Consider the following 20,875-nt stretch of genomic DNA (forward strand, 5'->3'; position numbering starts at 1 on the left):
GCATTTTTATGTTTGTATTCCAGCCATGCCCAAGCCAACAATCTTTACTTGTTGTGACACCTAGTCTCATACTGATTATGATCACTTGTAGACGAAAGAACAGTGATTAATGAGTACTCACTGAGAACCTCAGATTTGAGCGGTCTCATGTAACTTGTTTTTGCCTCTGCAAGTTGTGCTATAAATTAGATCCAGGCATAAGCTTTGTAGTTTGGGCTCATCTTCAGTCTTCATTAATCTCTTGTTCCAAAGCTTGGAGCTCCCTGTCTCAACTCTTCCCAATGTTATTAAACTAAATGGGACTGAAATATCTTTATCTAACAAATCTAATTCTGCCTCTGCACCCCTTTATTTTCACCACATCTGTTAACCTTGTTAAAAATATGTCAGCTTGTGCAGAAAATCTTCCATTTAGAATCAGTAAAAATGTAGGTGGAAGTGGAAGTAACTAACTATTCAACTACTCCAGACAAGTAGTTAACCATTTTCCTGTTCAAGATTTGGGGGTTGCTAACAGTTTTATGTCAAAGCTATAAGTTTAAAACCATCAAACTTTAAAACAATCAAACTTTAAAACCCGTGTTGTCTAAAGTACTTATTCATTTATTTGGTGTAGGATTTTCCCCTACAGAGTAGAGATTTTTTTAAAAAATCCCTCGGGTTGCTTTAATTCTTTTCATCGAATTCAAAACAGCATCGAAGGTGCTGTGGTAGAGTTCTATTATAAGGCACAGTTGTATAAAGGTAAAATAATAAAAAAAAAACCCTTTCAAAAAACCTGTGCATCGATGAAGCTGTTAAATTAAAATTCAAGTTTTTATTAGCAGTAGAAAGAGTCTCATTCTCAAACTTCATATAAAAAAGCTTTTCCCTCAATATTTTAAGTTTTAAAGCTTAATCATTCATTTCACTCCCTGTTATTTTATGTCTGTTTATTAGCATATAACAACAAATTTTCCTGCCACCTTCCTATGGCCTTTCTCTTTATGCTGCATCTTCTATAGCTTCACCCCCATCCTTGCCCCCAGTCAGTGTTTTTTCCTTTCCCTCTTAAAGATGATAAATTTCATTTGAGTTCTTCAATGACCGTGCTTAAATTCTCACTTAATTCCCGAAGTAAATATTGTATTATGAACTTCAGATGTACTTCCAAAGCTTGATACCCCTTTCTGTGAAAAAAATTTCCCTAATATCCAATCTGAACCTTCCCTGATGCAACTTGAGGCCATTTCCTCTCATCCTGTCACTTGTTACTTGGGAGAAGAGACCAACACCCTCCATGCTCCAACCTCCTTTCAGGTGGTTGCAGACAGCGATAAGGTCTCCCCTCAGCCTCCTTTTCTCCAGGCTGAACAGCCCCAGTTCCCTCAACCACTCCTCAAAAGACTTGTTTTCTAGACCCTTCACCAGCTTTGTTGCCCTTCCCTGAACTCGCTCCAGCATCTCAAGGTCTTTCCTGTAGTGAGGGGCCCAAAACTGAACACAGGATTTGAGGTGAGGCCTCAACAGTGCCGAGTACAGGGGGACAATCACTTCTATGGTCCTGCTGGCCACACTATTCCTGATACAAGCCAGGATCCTGTTGGCCTTTTTGGCCACCTGGGCACACTGCTGGCTCATGTTCAGCCGGCTGTCAATCAACACCCCAAATCCTTTTCCCCAGGCAGCTTTCCAGCCACTCTTCCCCGAACCTGTAGCGCTGCCTGGGGTTGTTATGACCCAAGTGCAGGACCTGGCACTTGGCCTTGTTAAACCTCATACAGTTGGCCTCAGCCCAACGATCCAGCTGGTCCAGATCCCTCTGTATGACCATCCTACCCTCCAGCAGATCAACACTTCCACCCAACTTGGTGTCATCTGCAAATTTACCGAGGGTGCACTCAATCCCATCATCTAGATCATTGATAAACAGATTAAACAGAACTGGCCCCAGTACTGAGCCCTGGGGAACACCACTTGTGACCGGCCGCCAACTGGATTTGGCTCTGTTCACCACAACTCTTTGGGCCCAGCCCTCCAGCCAGTTCTTTATCCATCGCAGAGTACACCCATCCAAGACATGAGCTGCCAGTTTCTCCAGGAGAATGCTGTGGGAAACAGTGTCAAAGGCTTTGCTGAAGTCTTAAGTACACATCTATATCCTTTCCCTCATCCACTAAATGGTCACCTTGTCGTAGAAGGAGATCAGGTTGGTCAAGCAGGACCTGCCTGTCGTAAATCCATGTTGACTGAGCCTGATCACTTGGTTGTCCCGTATATGCCCTGTGATGTCACTCAAGATAATCTGCTCCGTGACCTTCCCCAGCACCAAGGTCAGACTGATAGACCTGTAATTCCCCAGATGCTCCTTCCAGCCCTTCTTGTATCACATTTGCTAACCTCCAGTCAACTGGGTCCTCCCCAGTTAGCCAAGACTCCTGATAAATGATGGAAAATGGCTTGGTGAGCACTTCCATCCTGTTAGGACAGACTGTTCTTGAAGCTGAAGAATCCTCAAGGCTGCTGGTTCTTCTGCTAATAGCACCGCAGCTATATCCTGGTAGGGTATATGGTAAATTCTTAGAACTTGATTATTAACCCTTAACCATTAAATGGTGATGATTTCCATTTGGCAACCACTGTCTGCCTTTAAATTTCTCCTTTGTTCATTGAGTAGAGCTGGATAATAAAGCAAACATTTCGCCTTTTAAAATCTCACTGTAAGTGATGATATTAGACAGTTGTCATGTAACAACTCGGAGTGCTGCTGTGCTGGCTGACATAGTAGATCTTGTAGTTTTTTAAATTAGCTTCTATTCATAGCATTTAATTCCTGTTTGATTTTGAAGCTGATACACCACTTCCAAAATACTTCCACATTCAAAAATACCAGATGCTAATACATCTGTAATTCAGTTTGTGATACTCTGTATCACTGTTTTAGCAAGCTTTTCATGCTTAGCTACTAAAGAGATAAAAGTCTCTGTAGGTCTAAGTAAGGCATCCTTAAGAGAATTAAAGATCAAGTTTAATATCAACCTAATCCTTTACGAAAGCTTGTATATTTTAATTAAAAATCTCTTTAAATTGAATTTAGATTACTTTCATTACAAGGAAAACATCTGAGCTGTATTAGTATTGCCATGAGTTCATGAACTGTATTAACAAAAGTGCAAATGCAAAAATTTGCCCCCCAGATAGCTGTCACAATAGTGGAGAAAAATCTACTTGTACAGCTATTAAATGTAGTAGAATATTATGCATTTATGTTCTGTTTGAGTCAGTCTTGGCTTACCTTTACCTGTCTTTTTATTTTTGGCATGTTTTTGCATTGTTCTGTTTTCTTTTCTGTTCCACCACATTCAAGAAGCTCTGTTAGGCACTATAAAACATTACCACCCAAGATGCCTTTACTAGAAAATGGTACTCATTGGAACCTATACAGGTAAGAATTGCTTAGAGTCACCCTTAAGTAGTTAGTTCCTTTTTTTTAAAAAAAAAAAAAAAGTTTTCCCTTGTTCAATTAAAAAAAAGGTAAAGTTTCATACAGTTTTTATAAGTGAGAGATAAGAGATATAATCCTAAAATAACTTCATGTAACTGTTGAAATTAACTCTTACATTACAAAAAACCCCCAAACCACTTTGTATTAGATAGAGTTGTTTTCGCTGTTAAAATGATATGTTGCATGTTTTTCTTTGCTACATTCTTTTGTTTATGTGTAATATTTTGGTTACATGTCAAATTTATTTTCATTTTGTTTAAATAATTTTAATTTACAAAGCTCAACTCTTCCTGCATGTGCTAAGACCAAATCAGTGATTAGACAGGATATTTCACTCCTTCGTGATTGCCTTAATTCACGAATACCGAAATTTGGAGATGATCTACTGGTTAGGTAAGAAGCTGAGGATTAATCCCTCTTCCTATTTGGTATCTAATATGGATTTGCAGAATAAATGAGCTTCACTGTAAAGTGATTTCACGTAATATGCAGCGTATCACATCCTTTTATGTTGGCTTAAGATTTACTGCTGTTAATAAGGATTTAAATTTATTGATATTTCTCATTCTGCTTTCTTACAAGTGGATGTTGTTCTGTCTCATTCAGTTTTAAACATTTCAACAATCTTAGCAAAAAAATTTCTAGCAGTCTTTTGTTGGCTTTTGTTTTCTAAACAAATCTTGGCACTGTCATCCAGTCAGCTCTTTTAAGTTTTCCTTAATTAAATCATTGTGATTCTACATTTTCTGTAAAAAGAACATTATTTTATGAGTTAATATCTAACATTGTATTCCTTTCTTTGTTTTCTTTTTCTTTCTCTTCTACCATTGGATGCAATGCACTGGCACTAGTGAACTACAGCCCTCCCTTGACAGGGCTAGGAGTGCTAGTACCAACTGCTTGAGACCAGATACTAGTTTGCATTCACCAGAACGAGAAAGGTATAAAATAAAAACTTATGAATTTCTTGTCATCTGTGCTGGTGATCTTTCTCAGTTTTGTTTTTCTTCATATGAGTACTCTACGTTCTTGTACATCCATGTCTGCTTTGGTATTTGTAGACATTTTTGCTCCTGTATTCATGTGTGTCCTGTAAATTGTGTGTTGGAGTTTATATCCGCTTCTGGCTTCTTTCCTTTTTTTAGTTCAAGCTGATGTCATTGTTTACAAAAGTCCTCAGTATGCTGATAATAGCATTGCAGTGTTAAGTGTTTGGGTTGTTAATCTCCATCATCACTTGCTAAAACGTATTACGTTTGTTTCTTGCCTGTTCTGTGAACTGTTAATAAGGCAGTGGCATAATTTATGAATTATGACAAAACTCACACATTTCAAACCAGAACTGTAGTTTGTATAGTGATGTATTTTCTACAAAACAGCCAAACTTCATTGCTTTCTTCGTCTAATCTGCTGCATCTGCTTTTGCAATTACAAAGCAAATCACCGCATTAAGTTTTATTCACTCTGTGACATTATATTAAGGCTCACATAAGTCTTCAGAAGACAAGTTTGCAATTTAAATGAAATACTGTTGTGTCACATACCTTGTGCAAGCATTTTATGGATGCTTTCTGAGTTTTTAATATTACAATGGCTTCATTCAAAGTCTTGGGTGAAGCAAATACTACCAATGTGTTCCACAAGGGAATTTTCAGCACTTTCAGTGGTTTTGGCTAAGCGCTATAGCATTTTAGAGTGAGATTTTAGCTTCACCAAAGGCAAAAATAGGCTCCCATTGAGTGGGAATATGGTGGAATTACAATTTCATCTCTGCAACACATATTAAACTAGTGTGGCAGTGAATAATGCAAAGTTGCTTTGTCAGTCAACCCTCAGTGTGGTGGTTATAACAGTTACAACATTTTTATTATTGTGGGAGCAGACCTGTGAAGAAAGGCAATAAGAACATACTTTTCTCTTTGAGATAAGGTTTCTCCTGATTTTTTTTGTGAAATTTCTCTTTCCATCTTCCCCACTTGCCACTGCTCATTGACTGGAACTTTGCTCTTCTCAAGTTGTGCCCTTGTTGCAGAGGAATGACTAATGTTCTGCTGCGATCTCTCAATGGATCTACAGTAGTTCATTCCTTTTTAAGATTGAGCTCAAGATATCATAGATAACATATACATTGTTATTAAAAGAAAAAAGTATGACAGAAATAAGGCCACTCAGAATAAAATACAAGGCACCATTCTAGATTTTTTTTTTAAATATTGTAGCATCATATTAATAACTAAGTATGTAGATATATACTGCTGTATTCATCTTCAAGCAGCTATTTAATGTAATGTCACATGGACATGACCAGTATATGTTTTGTACTTTTATTTCAAGATGCCACCTATCGAGGTGAATGTTCAGTGAAATACTAACTGGCAATTGTAAACTATCTAGTTAAAATACGATACTCAAAACTACACCTGTCACTGATGTTCAGTAGTTCTATTATGTCTTTATAATTCATGTCCAGCAACCTTTGTCCAACAGCCACGGCACAGAATCTGCAGCATTTTTTATTATCTTCTTATAAAGAAAAGTGTTTAGTCTGTGTTAATAGTTTCTACTGCTACTAAGCACACCATTTTAGAATCATGTTGGTTGGAAAAGACCATTAAGATCATCGAGTCCAACTGTTAACCTAATGATTTTGCCAAATCATCTCTGGGCCTGATACGGAAAAATTGTCCATCACTATGAAACTTTTACTTCTTTGATTTTAGAAGTCCTAAAGAGATGCTTTTGACTTGAGATCCTTCATGAGAGTGCAGAAAAGCTCTTTTTTAGGAAATTAATGTTCAAATTTTCCATGATGGTTGTGTTGAAAATAGTAAGATCTGTGTGGCTCTGACAGAGGACTTAGGACATAACTTTTTTTTTTCTTATGACATAGATGATCTTTTTCCAATACAGCCCAATTTTTGGAGGAAGATGTTATATTTAATGTGTTAGAACCACCAAACTAGTATTTTTGTTTTGGGGGAAGCTAATTTTAGAAGATGTAATTCTCCACTGTTGAATGTATCTGCCTACACTTTAGTGTGAGGTTAGTGATCAGTTGCATGTAATGATAGAGGAAACTTCAGTGTGAAGAGCACAGAACTGAGTTCAAGGTATGCAGAAAGCATTTTGTTTCTGTGCTGGACAAGATGAGAATAAGGGACTTATCATACAGTAAGACAGGTTCATCTTAAACAGTAGGAAAACTTTTTTTGAAACAAATCTAATGAGACACTGTAATAGACAATATGGAAAAGGTTATGCCTTCATTACTGCAGACTGTCTAAGAAGAGATTAGACAAACATCTGTCAGGTGTAGAGCTGGTCCTGCTTGTAGCAAGAAGAAACACTGTATGGTTTTATGAAGTCCAATTTGTACAGTACCACTCCATCATTATTATTATTATTATTATTATTATTATTACTATTATTATATTTGAGGGACCTATGTTGAAGGTATTATTAGTTGCTTTCATGGTGTTTCTTCCCCACCCCCGCAATGGAATTTTAGATTTTATTTAAAAATTTAGACTTTTAGTCCTCAGAATATAAAGACAGACTTGTAAATGTGGCATTGCATATTTTCTTCACGAAAATTATGAGTATACTCACCTATGGACAATTATTTCTACTTATTGCCCCCAACCTTTTGTCTCAGAGGTTATATATTAGGTTGTATTTGAGATCAAGAGTTAAAATTGTCCACTTGAGCTTTTTTTACCAAAACGGTATTGGCTGTGTGTAAGTGATGAACAGTAGAGCCCTATTGGGACCAATACTATTCAATATAATCATCAATGACTTGGATGAGGGAATTGAGTGTACTATCAGCAAGTTTGCTGATGACACCAAGCTGGGAGGAGTGGCTGACACACCAGAGGGCTGTGCTGCCTTCCAGCGAGATCTGGACAGGCTGGAGAGTTGGGCGGGGAAAAATTTAATGAAATATAATAAGGGAAAATGTAGAGTCTTGCATCTGGGCAGGGACAACCCCAGGTTCCAGTACAGGTTGGGGAATGACCTATTAGAGAGCAGTGTAGGGGAAAGGGACCTTGGGGGTCCTGGTGGACAGCAGGATGACCATGAGCCAGCACTGTGCCCTTGTGGCCAAGAAGGCCAATGGCATCCTGGGGTGTATTAGAAGGGGGGTGGTTAGTAGGTCCAGAGAGGTTCTCCTTCCCCTCTACTCTGCCCTGGTGAGACCTCATCTGGAATATTGTGTCCAGTTCTGGGCCCCTCAGTTCAAGAAGGACAGGGAACTGCTGGAGAGAGTCCAGCGCAGGGCCACGAAGATGATGAAGGGAGTGGAGCATCTCCCTTATGAGGAAAGGCTGAGGGAGCTGGGTCTCTTTAGCTTGGAGAAGAGGAGACTGAGGGGTGACCTCATCAATGTTTATAAATATATAAAGGGTGGATGTCACGAGGATGGAGCCAGGCTCTTCTCGGTGACAACCAACAGTAAGACAAGGGGTAATGGGTTCAAGCTGGAACACAAGAGGTTCCACTTAAATTTGAGAAGAAACTACTTCTCAGTGAGGGTGACGGAACACTGGAACAGGCTGCCCAGGGAGGTTGTGGAGTCTCCTTCTCTGGAGACATTCAAAACCCGCCTGGACGCCTTCCTGTGTAACCTCACCTAGGTGTTCCTGCCCTGACAGGGGGATTGGACTAGATGATCTTTTGAGGTCCCTTCCAATCCCTAACATTCTGTGATTCTGTGATTCTGTGATTTCTCTGTGGCGATGATTTGTTGGAAAGAGTTTTGATCATTAAGCTCTATACATTATTATTCGTGTTATTTGGAATGGTCAGAGTAGTTCCTGTTTTTTAAGATGCTGCTTTGCCAGTAAAAGTTATTTTGTTGACCCACAGATACCAACAGAAAGATACTTGCAGCAATATGTATTAATTTGGGATACATAAGTCTTGTTAGTTGTGCTAAAACAAAAAACCAAAACGACACAAAAGACATTCCTTCTCTCCTGCTATAAGCTTCTTCTTTTGAGCAAGGCAAGTCTGTATAACTTGACTGGCAAACTGACCTTGCCCTGACACAGACCTGCCAAAGCTTTTTGGTAAATAGAATCGTTTGGTACAAAACTTAATCCTTCATATATTTCTCTTCGGCACAGTATACACTAGAATATTCAGAAAGATCCAGATCCAGACCCTGCTAATACATCTCTACAGTTGTACCATGCCTGCCTTTTTTTATCTTTTTTTTTCTTTTTTTTTTTTTTTTTTTAACATAGAATAGAATAGAATCATAGAATCATTTCAGTTGGAAGAGACCTTCAGGATCATTGAGTCCAACCATAAACTAACTCTGGCACTAAACCACGTCCCTAAGAACCTCGTCTAAACGCCTTTCAAACACCTCCAGGGATGGTGACTCCACCACTTCCCTGGGCAGCCTGTTCCAGTGCCTGACAACCCTTTCTGTCAAGAATTTTTTCTAATATCCAATCTAAACCTCCCCTGGCACAACTTGAGGCCATTTCCTCTTGTTCTATCACTTGGTACTTGGGAGAAGAGACCAACACCCTCCATGCTCCAACCTCCTTTCAGGTGGTTGCAGAGAGCAATAAGGTCTCCCCTCGGCCTCCTTTTCTCCAGGCTGAACAGCCCCAGTTCCCCCAGCCGCTCCTCATCAGACTTGTGCTCCAGACCCCTCACCAGCTTTGTCACCCTCCTCTGCACTCTCTCTAGTACCTCAATGTCCTTCTTATGATGAGGGGCCCAAAACTGAACACAGGATTCAAGGTGGAGCCTCACCTGTTTATTCCAAGCTGTTTTTTTTCAAAATGACTGTGTTGTTCAAGTTCCTGTGATGATCTGCAAGGCATTTGTTAGTTTACAATATAGTTATAAATATCCTTTAATGCCACTGAAAATTGTTTTTTTGCTGCTACTACTTCATTAAGTATGATTTTTAATTGTCCTTTTCACTGTGTCTCAAAATATCTGCTTTTTCTCCATGTAAATTTGGCACCATTTCTTTAGAATGGAGAAATTTGTTTGCTGCCCCCAGCCTCCAGTCAGGAAAGCACGTAGGCATGAGACTTAAGTGCAGTATCTGAACTGATTCATCAGTGATTTCTCATCATATTAGCATCTTCCCCAGATTGATTTAAGATTGCAGCCGGTGATAGTTAATTTATATGTAGCGTGGCTTTTATTTACCTTCTGAGTTTCTTGTGTTGCCATCAGTTGTGTGTCTCAGCAGTTAGCAGAAGAGCAGTTGGATGGGTTGGTGCTACTTGTGTGTCTTGGTCCTAAGAGGTTCGTTAGTGGAGATGTAAGCAGATAAAAGTGAGGAGCACAAGCCCAGGGATTAGTTCATGCACAACACGGTCAGCATCTCTGCAAAATGCAGCCCCGGCGGCTGCATTAGGTTTGCTCTGAGGTACTTCGCTACAGCAAGAATCATTTCAAAGATCTTCAGGATATTTGCTGTCAGCTGGCCACCACCACCTGAATGGGATACAGAGCCCAACAGTTACCTGTTACCTACTCGTAAATAGATAATAGAGAAGTCGGAACTGTCAGCTGATCCAGTTAAGACCTGTCCTTATTTCATCTTGATTTTTCTAGGGTTTTTAATAAGTCTGAACTATTAGGTGCTTATCTTGCATGTTGTTAAGGAAGGTATGTTGAATGTCATTATTTATGTTTAAAATAATGTACAGTAAAATAACTGTTTGCATTAAGTATTCAACATATTATGTTTACAGTTTTTTTCAACCACATAAAGGAATAGGTTATTGCATGTTTGTCAGCATCGTACTGGGGCTTATGGTCATTCAAAATTCAGTGAAAGAGCATGTTCTCAAAGTTCATACTGCATGGCCTACTTAATTCTATCAAATGCTGTTTAATGGTTATAGTAGATATCAGCATATTAAGGGCTTTGACTGAATGCACTGATGCATTGATGTTTTCTTTAACTCTTGCTTTGGAGAGAAAAAGAAACTAACTACTAGCAACCTCTTGAAATTTCTGAAAGATCTACCTAACTGTTCAAGTGATGCTGATCTCCTTGAGGCTTTTGTTATTTGCATGTTCCATAAATCAAACCCTTTTCCTTATTACATGGACTGGAAGGATGCCTCAGAAAGTGAAATATGCAGAGTTTATGTAAACATTTTACTGTTTGCAAATTAATCAGTATATTTTGATTTCGTAAATTGTTATGCATACACTTGTACTATTTCAATCACATAACATCCTAACAAAATAAGCAACACCAGTCTATAGTGTAGTGTACATCAATCTAAATTAAATGAGCTTTTTCAATTAAAAAGTCATGTAAGACACCAGTTTTCATTCACAATTCAGATTCTCCTTGTTAAATTTAATTATGTAACATAATCTGCTGGTATGTACTGCAGGAATGCAGAGAAATGAACAGAAGAGCAAGCTGGCTGCACACACTTCTAATATATCTTTTTAAAGGAAGTAAAATTACCCTGGTACTTCTACACAAATGTGTGTAGCTTAGTTGTAGCTCATTAATTTGCCTTTACACATTCTGTGATTCTGTGATACTCTCTCATTATGTTCCAGAAAAGGGTCACTTTATGTCTTAGAATTTTTCTTATAATTCATAGTCCTACATTTTTACTGAGGATTCATTTTTCAGTGCAAAGAGCTAGAAGAGATGGGCTTAACAAAAAAAACAGCCAGTAGTCAACATCATATGGTCTTTGAAAAGCTCTTCTAGGTTTGGAATTATGACTTTCTATGTAAATGACAGGCTTTTAGATAGTGTACCATTTCAGAACATTTGAAAACATAATGCTACGCTATGTAATAGATTTATATCAGTCTAAATTTTGCATCCGTGGGCATACACTGTCTTTGTTTCAGCTGTAATGTTTCTGCAGTAAGCAGCCACAGGAATGGCATACTTAGAAAACTGCTAGAAAAATAATTAAATTACACAATTTTGTAACTTTTTGGGGTATTTTTCCAGTCCCAAATCCCATATATTTAATTTGATCACAAACTAAATATCCTATTTTTTTCCTGTTTTATCGAATGGGCAAACAGGGGTAGATGGTCCCCCTCCCTAGAGAGGAGACGACCTACTAGTCCCAGGATTCATATCCAGCATGCATCTCCGGAGGATGACAGGTACTAGTCAACTCCTCCCAGTTGAAAAGTAACTTACTGCATCCTGCACTCACAGAGGAGTATCCTGACATTTATAAGTATGCATATACGTAGAGAGAGACTTACAACTTCCAGAAGCCCAAAATAAAACAGCAGATTAGGTATCATCTCTGCATTTTGTTGAACTGCTATAAAGCACCCAAGAAATAACATCTTTTCAAGTTTTCTGTTTGCCTGAATGGTCACAAGCCATGAAAGAAAATGTCTAATACAACAGACCATCAGCTTTGTCAATGTTCTTTAGTCTGTTTTTACCTGCTTCTGTAAATGTTGGTGGTGTTTTCACTGTGGTGCTTTATAATATGATAAGTATTTGTTATAGAGCCTGTTCTCGTCTAGCTGTTTTGTTGTTTGTTTGTTTGGGGTTTTTTTACCATTTTTTAACAAACTGTTCATAAGGGGAAAAAAAACAAAACAAAACCACAAACTAAACACAAACTATTATGCTGGAAGTCTTGGTAACACTTGCTAGTTGATGCATGTAAAAATTGGCTCTGTTTGTAAATTCTGTCTGAAATCAGGATGTTCTCCATGGTGCAGGTTTTCCCAACAAGGTAGGTTTTGGTTAAAAACACCAGTGCTTTAAGTAAATTCTTTTTCTGAATGCCACCTATGAATTATAGAAGCACCTTTGATTTTCACTTGTCATGAGCGTTCTACTCAAATCAGTTTTGGTATTCCGTTGCTTTGGCAGTAGGGTTTTTTTGTTATTATTTTTCCAGATAGATCAGGTGTTTTTTTAAGCAGACATTCTAATTTCTATTGAGATGCACATTCAAAGTTTTCCCTTCAAATTTTTTGTGTTAGAGCAAATGACAGGATGCAGATGGTTCATGTAAATAATCCATAAATGTGTAAACTCTTATGAACTTGCACTTAAAACTTTAAGACTGATACATCAATAAAACTCAGCTACTATAGTGCTAGTGCTTACCTTCTGCTAAAGTCTATCCACAGTACTTATACTGTAATTTGTCTTGCGTGCTTGATACTGGATGTATTCCACTAATACAAGGTTGGAAGTGTGTAATTGTGTTTGGGTAGCATTTCCTATTTTATTTGAGTAAGGCAGCATTATAAATTTTAAAATGAAATTTGTGAAACGTTATTTCAAAACTGTCCCCCCTTACAGACACTGCATTTCTAGACATTTTGCCAATACATCCATTTGATGGGACAGCTATTAATAGTTTACAAATGTACTTTTAGGCATTTTTAAGTAATTTTGCTTCCCATTTTTCAAGTCAATGGAAAGATTGTCTTTGACTTCAGTGAATCAGACTTGGTAAAATCTTGTTGTCATTGAAGTGATTAGAATTAAATCATAATAACATGACATATCAGTGAAATGAGGTTTTCATCTAAATACTGCTATTCTTAATACAGAATTGTAGGCCTTTTGATGCCAGCTGAAGTTTTGCGGAGAAAGACTGATACAATCTAATACCTGTTAGCAAACATATTACAGTAAAGCATCTGCAGGATTTAGAATCTGTTCTGGAAAAGATTTTGAGCTGGAGAAACAGGAGTCTCATTTTCTTAGTGAAAGCAGTGCCTTCTTGTGCTTGGAAGTCCTGCAGGTCATCTGGTCACCAAATCCCAGCGATGCAGCTGGTGATGAAGGCGTTTAGGCTATCCCCAATCCCGATGACTGATTGTAACCTCCCAGTTCCAGGATCTTTCTCCCTGTTTAAGAGAAGCTCACAGAAAGTTGGGCTCTTTGCATTGAAGGCCAATACAAAATATTAGCCCACCTTGTTTGGAGAGGGAGTATCAGTGAGGGAATCAAAGGTGCTTTACCTTTGTTTTCTTGTCTTTAAGTTCACATTCATGCTGATTATTATATTTCCCATAGCTTTGACAGTTGCCCAACACCACTCAGTTCTATAATTTCTGTATTTTTAAGCTGTGCTTGCCTCAATTTGACAACAAATGCAGTGGGTGTCAGGGAATGATGGATCAGCAGGAGTAACTAGCTGCTTATCACTGCTTTCAAGTTGTATTTTCACAGATTAATTGACTTTGACAGATGTCATCTTACTCTTCATTTGAGTACATTCCAGATTTATTTTACAAATGAGACCAATTTGCATATAGGGTGCAATCAAGAAGATCTGTTTCTGAAGACATTTCTTAAATATATGACTTCTGCATTATAGCTAATTTTAATCATTTTAATTCACTTCATTCGCTACATTGTGTTTATTGATAATGATTCATAATATAAATTTTAGTAAAGCTCTTGGCAAGATTGTTGTTATTCTGGAATTTGTTCGCTTGCCATATCAGAAAAAAGTGACTTCTTGATGTACCTTGGTAAGATGAAGACATGCATTATATGTTATTCCAGTGTTAAGAATTAACAAGTGCTTGGTTAGTATCATGTATTTTTTAAAGAAGAGCTTTTGGGCTGAATTTAGTACCTTCATTGCTAGGAGATTTTTTTTTTTTTTTTTTTAGAATTAGAGTTCTAAAATTATAATTTAGAATTTTTTAGAATTAGAAAGTCTGTCTAAAGCAAAAGACTTTCTGGTAACTGGAGATATCGTAAGTGATGATAAAAACAAGGCAAATGAAAGCTGAGCATTTCATGGTAGGTGGGAATTTTATTCAGACTGTTCTTTTGGAGAAGTCTGCCTATAATTTCAGCACATAACCAAACTGGATAAATAAGCCTTTAAAAAATTAATTCTCATGTAACTTTCAGTAAAGTAGCTTATGGCAGTCATGCAAGCATCTGTAAGAATGCTTGTCCAGGAGTCATCCTGAATTCAGCTGTGGAGCAAGTACTCTTCTGGTACCTCCCAGGTCACGTACCGTGTAGGTCCAGCCTTCCAGAAATCTTCAGGAAAAACCAGGAAGTATTGAACATGACATTGGCGATGGCGTTAGTACTATATAAATGAACAGATTCACTGCAAAACACTGCGGTCTCTTGTGCAAGTCAGTAATAGACTACCTTAAATGTTAGATACTGAATTTTATACAAATGTTATTTTGTCACTTTAGGAATAGTGATTTTAAATTTTGGTAGTACTATTATTATATTTTTGTGTGTAGATTTTGCATACAGTCAACAATGATAAATATTTTGAGGAAAAAGTGTCTTTTGCACATGAACTGTGAATAGCTTGTCTGTATATAAAATAATATATGTATAGTGCTTGTCCGTATATATAACAGTGCCTTATTGATCAGTGATTTGGTGTGACAGTTGGTAGACTTACGATCTTAAGAGAAATTTTAGCGTTTCCTCACCATAATGGAGATATAGATGCAAATTTATTACATACCCTAGATTATTAGTGGGCTGCAAATTTTGCTGAGTTTTCTCATTAAAAGCTGGTTTATATTTGAAAAAAAATCTTACACTGATACGCCATATCAAGGGAAACATTTCTTTTTACCATATATTCCATAAAAAACTAATAATAAACCAACAAGCTAATCATCTTTATGCCAAATTGAAAGCTGTGAACAAATTCTGAATTTCTTAAACAGCTTCAGCAGAAATGAAAATACTATAGAAATTAAGAAATATTCTGAACTTTATTGGAATTTTTTTTAAAAAGCTGAGTCAGTTATTCTACTTTGCTATTTAATTGTTGTTAATTAGTACTCTGGCAGACTAGCTGGCAATAGAATATTAAATTTTCATCAAAATATGTGAAATTATGAAATTTACTTGCATTTTCAGGATAATTTCATGATATAGTGACAAAATATGCATTTTTTGAATTCCTAAGGGAAGGTATTCTGTGTAAGTTTAGGTATTAATCTAATGAACAATACTGTAATTCTCAAGAAGGATAATGGCAAGTATTCAGCCACAGTGCTGCCATTCAACATGTAGAGTATAAAAGCTGGGGGTTTTTTAATTGTTGTGCCTTTCATTCTTAATTTCATCTTAGATTGTTGCTTTATGACTGAAAATTTTAACATTTCCTTAAAGTGTATAGATTAAATCAACTGAAGGGGAAATGAGAAATACAATCTTTCTCAGCCGATACTGCCTTAATGCTTTTGGTTTATATATTTTACTGCATGTCTCCACCTTCACCGCATGTGACCATCTCTCTGTTTCTGCTCATTCTATCCAAATTCACATCCATGTTTCCAAATTTTCTGAAGAACAAGGACGCTGGAGTCTTGCATTCCAGAACAGGACAGTGTAGACCACCTAAGTGCTAAACCTGGAGCAGCACAGAGGTATCCTTATTTACTCAAATCATAGTTCCAAGTAAATGAGGCATTGCTTATAGTATATTCCTCATATGCTCTGCATAATACTTTCACATATTTGATTTTTTTGTTCCCTTTTGATGTATAAGTACATATATGCATGGATTGTCCATAGACAATATATAATCCCCTAGAAAGTATGTTTCAGAGGTAAATTTGAGTATGATGTGAGTGCTCTTATCCCCACTGTGCTCTTTGGCCATGAAGGGATGCCCACCTGTAAATATTAGTGTTAATAATAATACAAAGCTAATGCCCAGAGTGTGCTCAAGCTGAGCCATGACCACAAGTGCTGTAGTAGGCTGTTCGGCTATATGGAATTGTATACAGCGTCATCTTAGCAAGAAGAAGGAAAGACGAAGGAAATTGTGATTTTAAGTGTGTTTCTAATGTGTGCTGCTCACAAGGACAGCACAGAGAGCAGAGAAATAAGTATATTCAGCTCACTAGAGCTATATATTAGTCACTTTTCACAGGAAAGCATTTTCTACTCTCAGCCTTTCCACTCTACAAAGAGTAGTCACCGTGTGCTTTTTTTCTCCATTGCACGTAATGTCACAGTCTAAGCAACTGACATAAGGAGTAAGAGCCCCATAACCAGCCAAAGAGAAAATGAAGAGGGTGACGTCATTTGAGTGATAATGCTGCTGCATACAGTGGATCTAACCATAGGCTTTAAGTAAAGCTGCAGCATTTAATATCTGTTTCCCTGTGTATCCACCTTGTATTTGTCTTGATAAAGTGAAAAATTTAAAAAGTAATAAGAATATACAAAAAATAAATCTGGAGAAAATAGTTTGAGGACAAAGGGGATTTTAATTTTTAATCCAAGGGGATATTTTTGGTAAGAAAATATATTATTTTAAAACGTGGTAAATATCAGGTAATGACCTCTGCTCATGCAAAAAAAAAATTTTGTATTTTGCAGCAGTATTTTCTTTGTTTCAGAGCACACTGAATCACAGTATAGCACTCATCAAATACTGCAGTGGGCACAAATCATGAAAATCCTCTGTGATTAGGTATAATTTGATGTTTAGATATTTTCCAGTTCAGACACTGTATTGCTCTTTATAACCACAAGGGTTTAAAAGGAAAAAAATATTTTTAAAGTATTATTTTTATCTATTTGTTTTGCCCACAGTAATTAATTTATAGGCTAATATATGACATCGATTACATTGTTGCAAGTTCCTATACATGTTTCTTGCACTAGTGTAAGATGCAGTTTAGGGTTTGTCAACATTTCTGGTCTATCAATGAATAATCATCGCTCTCTGGTTTTGGCCACTTGTGAAATACTGTATGCGCTTTTTTTTCTAAAAAACCTAATACATATTGATGATTATCCACGGTTTAAAATTGTAAATCCTAGTTTGTAAATGCTCGCATTATTATGGATAATAATGGAAATTTTGGAACACACAAGACTTGCATAGGTCTTTATAGTATATATATATAGTCCTGGGTCATAATGGTGAAGCATGCTTTACCTTTGTTCTTGTATTTATTGACTCATATTACTGTTCGTTGTTCTTATTTACTATCTAAGTAAATGCTTAGACTGTCAGAGGTTTTAATGCAATGAGATTTTTGAGAAACCAGGTTTTTATTAATACTGTGGCAGCATTATTTAAATCTAATCTGTTGCAGTATTTGTTTTGCTTTTGAAATTTAGATTTAAAAGCATTTTTTTAAGTTTACATCTGAATAGTATTTTCTGGTCCTTTCTGCAACATTTTTTTCCTGTCATCTACTCTGCATTTGTTTTTTGTGCTGTCAAGAGAGGACTAGAAGGCCTATGAGGAGGAATTGTTTCTAATCAAATACAGACTGTGAAGTGGGAACCAGCTTCACATTCAGTCAGGATTAATGTTACCTCCCCTGTTTTGTTACCTCATAACTTTCACACCATCAGCCTCAATCAAACCCAATCGGGGCCATGTGTCTTAAACCTCGAGTTCACCAGCGTATCCATGCAGATAGTTGTCACTTTTTCATCTGTCAACCATTTGCGTTATTACATTTACAATACATTAATAAATATATAATCCTCATATTTTTGTATTCTTTTTCTTCTCTGTTTGTTTCTTTTCTGACATATCATTTCACAGGCAGTCCAGAAAAGTGGAAAGATATAGCAGCCAAAAACAAACTAGGAAAGGCTCTGCAACTGAAACAGAAAGGTAGGATTGCTGATTGATGGGTAAACATCTCTTATAATCAATCTGATTCCAGTTTTTGCAACATACCTATAATACAACTTTGAAAGTAGAACATCTGTAACAGTGTCAAAAGATATGTTGTCATAATTTACAGTATTATTTACTTCGCATCTATATTATTAGCACTGCTTGCTGTGTTGCATACATATGGAATTTTTCTGGCATTCTCCATCATTGCAGATAAACTCAGTGGTAAAGACTGAGTCCATCCATTTTGTGAGCACAAATCTGAGACCCATTGCCACTATCTTGATCTCTGTAAGATGAAATGTGGAAATGCGTGGCATATTTCATTAGTACGGGACTAAACATTTTTTGTGCACTTTACCAGTGATCTTTTTTCAAAAAATCTCATCTAGCTTACAATAACTTGGATGATGAAAAAATATATTAACAGATTAATAATTCAAGATGTCTCTGATCAGATTAATTTCACTTTATAGTGTAAAAATCTCAAGTTATGCATTTAAATATGTATAGAAAGTTTTATAATCTACATAAAGTTAATAAAAAAACTGGGTCTTCAACCTTTGTATTAATTGAATTCTCCTGTACTTGTGTTATCACTGTAACTTTTAGCTTTCATGCTATAGTAATATAGGATTATGTATTCAAATTATTAAGTAAAAGTGAAAAAAAAGATGTCTACTAAATCATAAGTACCATCTAATTAAGTTTTAAGTGCTGTGTATTGGCTGAAATAAGAGCAGTGAGGAGGGGTGAGATCCTGACTTTGTCAGAAACAGATTTATGTTCCCTTGATTAGCGGAGGAGCAATGTACATCTCTTTACCATGTGAGGGTTGAAAAACTTCTATGAAAAACACAGACACATTTTTACTTTCAATGCAAATGCACACTATGTAGCAAAATTTGAGCTTTTATTTTATTTTACTACTTCAAGTCCCAGATTATTGTTCCTGATCCCAAAGCAACAGTTACATTTTTCTTGGGTTTGATGATTCTATTGTCACAACAGCCCAGTTGCTTTTTCAGTTTAGGTCAGAGCAATTAACTAAACGATGGCTGAAATCCTTGCTGTGTTTAAATTGGGGACAGTTTTGCCATTGAGATTACTAAAGCCATATTTACCCTGTTTTTTCTGACTTCTGCAGAGTAAGGGGAGCCACTGGGACTGAGGTCCAAGGGGCTCAGAGTTCTCGATCACAGTTCAGACTATATGGTTAGAAAGCCTGGCATGAGGATGAGAAGGGAGATAACATAGGAAAGAGATACAAAGTAAGTGGGAGGGGAAAAAATGTGAACATAAACATAACTAGAAAGTATGGCAACAGAAAGGATAAGGAAGGAAAACAAAATATAAGAGTTTCAGATGGTGAAAGGGCAGAGCAAAGAGTGAGAGATACTGGCAGAGTACAAAAGAAAATCCCACACCACCTGCAATTGGACAAATCAGTGTGTCAGTATATACGATTACATTTCAAACCTGATACTTCAGTGGGTGAATGGGGGGACATGTCTTCTACAGATGTTACCGTCACTGCATAGGTCAAAAACATGTACCTCAATAAAACCTGTTTACCATAATTAGTGTTTCACACTAATCTCAATATAGGGAAGGTATAAATCATAATCTTTAAATACTTAAAATTTCAGATATTGCAGATGATATAGGAACTGATTTGCAGGGACTATGATTATAAATTGTTATGCTGAATATATCAGTAGCACATGGGCTCCATCTCGAAGGGTAAGCATGTAGATATATTTATGAGAAAGACGCCTTTTGAGGCTTGGGCAACATGTTTCTCCACTTGAAATGACCAGCCTAGGTCTGAAATTTTGAGATTTTTTTTTCCCCTGGACATTTCAAAGCTTCTCATAATTGTAAAGTGCGATTGAAGATTTATTCATATATATGAGAAAGCATGAGTCCGGAGGCCACTGTGAAATATTGCTGCAGTGTCTATATACAGAATTTGTGTTGAATTTAATGGATTGGAGGTTGATACTTTAGTCATTGCTGTGCTGAGATAAATTTGGCATTGATATATTCCCAGGTATTGGTTGTAGTCACTACCTGGTGCTAGTGTTTGGGGTGGAGGGGAGGGTGTTGTTGACTTGGGGAGGGAGGGGGAGCTGGTTTTGTTTTTAAAGCAATATGGAATCACTTTTCACAGATTATTAGGGAAAAAAAAATTCTGTTCTTTTTTTTTCCCTGAAGTTAAGAAAAGTTACCAAAAGTGTGAGTCCCCATAGTTACATTTTTACTTTCCAGAAGAAAAAAGCCAGCTCTCATTTTTAATGATTTTAAGAGCAATAAACCCAGTGCAACAAGAGCATAGGGAAACATGAATCGTGCTTCTTGTTTTTACATCCCCATGGGACATGGTGTAGACTTCTGTTTTCACAAAATGATTCACTGCTACTAGATGTGAGACACAAATCCCTAAATAAGACGGAGTGCTGTAGTTTATAATTTCATCATAGATGTAATGTTGCTCTAGTGCCAGAAAGTTTTGATAATAGGACAAGCAATTAATTTTCTCATCAAACGGCAAATATACTCAATGCTATTTCTTTCTCAACTCTCCATTTCTGTCTTAGATTTAGGTTTTCTTTTGCAATTTGCAGATCTGATCTGCTATTATTAGCTAAGAAGATTACTGGAATAAGATATCAGCATGCCATCAGTTTTTCTATAAAGCCTTTCAAGATGCTGTATAAGATTAACTTCTCTATGTATTGTGATAGCTTAGGAAATGTACATAAAAGGGAAAAGGCAGACCTAG

At 36.8% G+C, this 20,875-nt stretch overlaps 1 protein-coding gene across 1 annotated transcript in view; it reads left to right on the forward strand.

Moving 5' to 3' along the window:
- The window catches only part of LOC135986916 (regulating synaptic membrane exocytosis protein 1-like), a 170,808-nt gene that overhangs the window by 62,105 nt on the left and 87,828 nt on the right, over positions 1 to 20,875 (forward strand). The window contains exons 16-19 of the mRNA XM_065631472.1: positions 3,347 to 3,424; positions 3,764 to 3,877; positions 4,336 to 4,425; positions 18,013 to 18,084. Of these exons, the coding sequence (XP_065487544.1) occupies positions 3,347 to 3,424; positions 3,764 to 3,877; positions 4,336 to 4,425; positions 18,013 to 18,084 (354 nt within the window). The remainder of the gene's footprint in view (positions 1 to 3,346; positions 3,425 to 3,763; positions 3,878 to 4,335; positions 4,426 to 18,012; positions 18,085 to 20,875) is intronic.

This window comes from Caloenas nicobarica, chromosome 3, assembly GCF_036013445.1.
Source record: "Caloenas nicobarica isolate bCalNic1 chromosome 3, bCalNic1.hap1, whole genome shotgun sequence".
Lineage (NCBI taxonomy): Eukaryota > Metazoa > Chordata > Aves > Columbiformes > Columbidae > Caloenas > Caloenas nicobarica.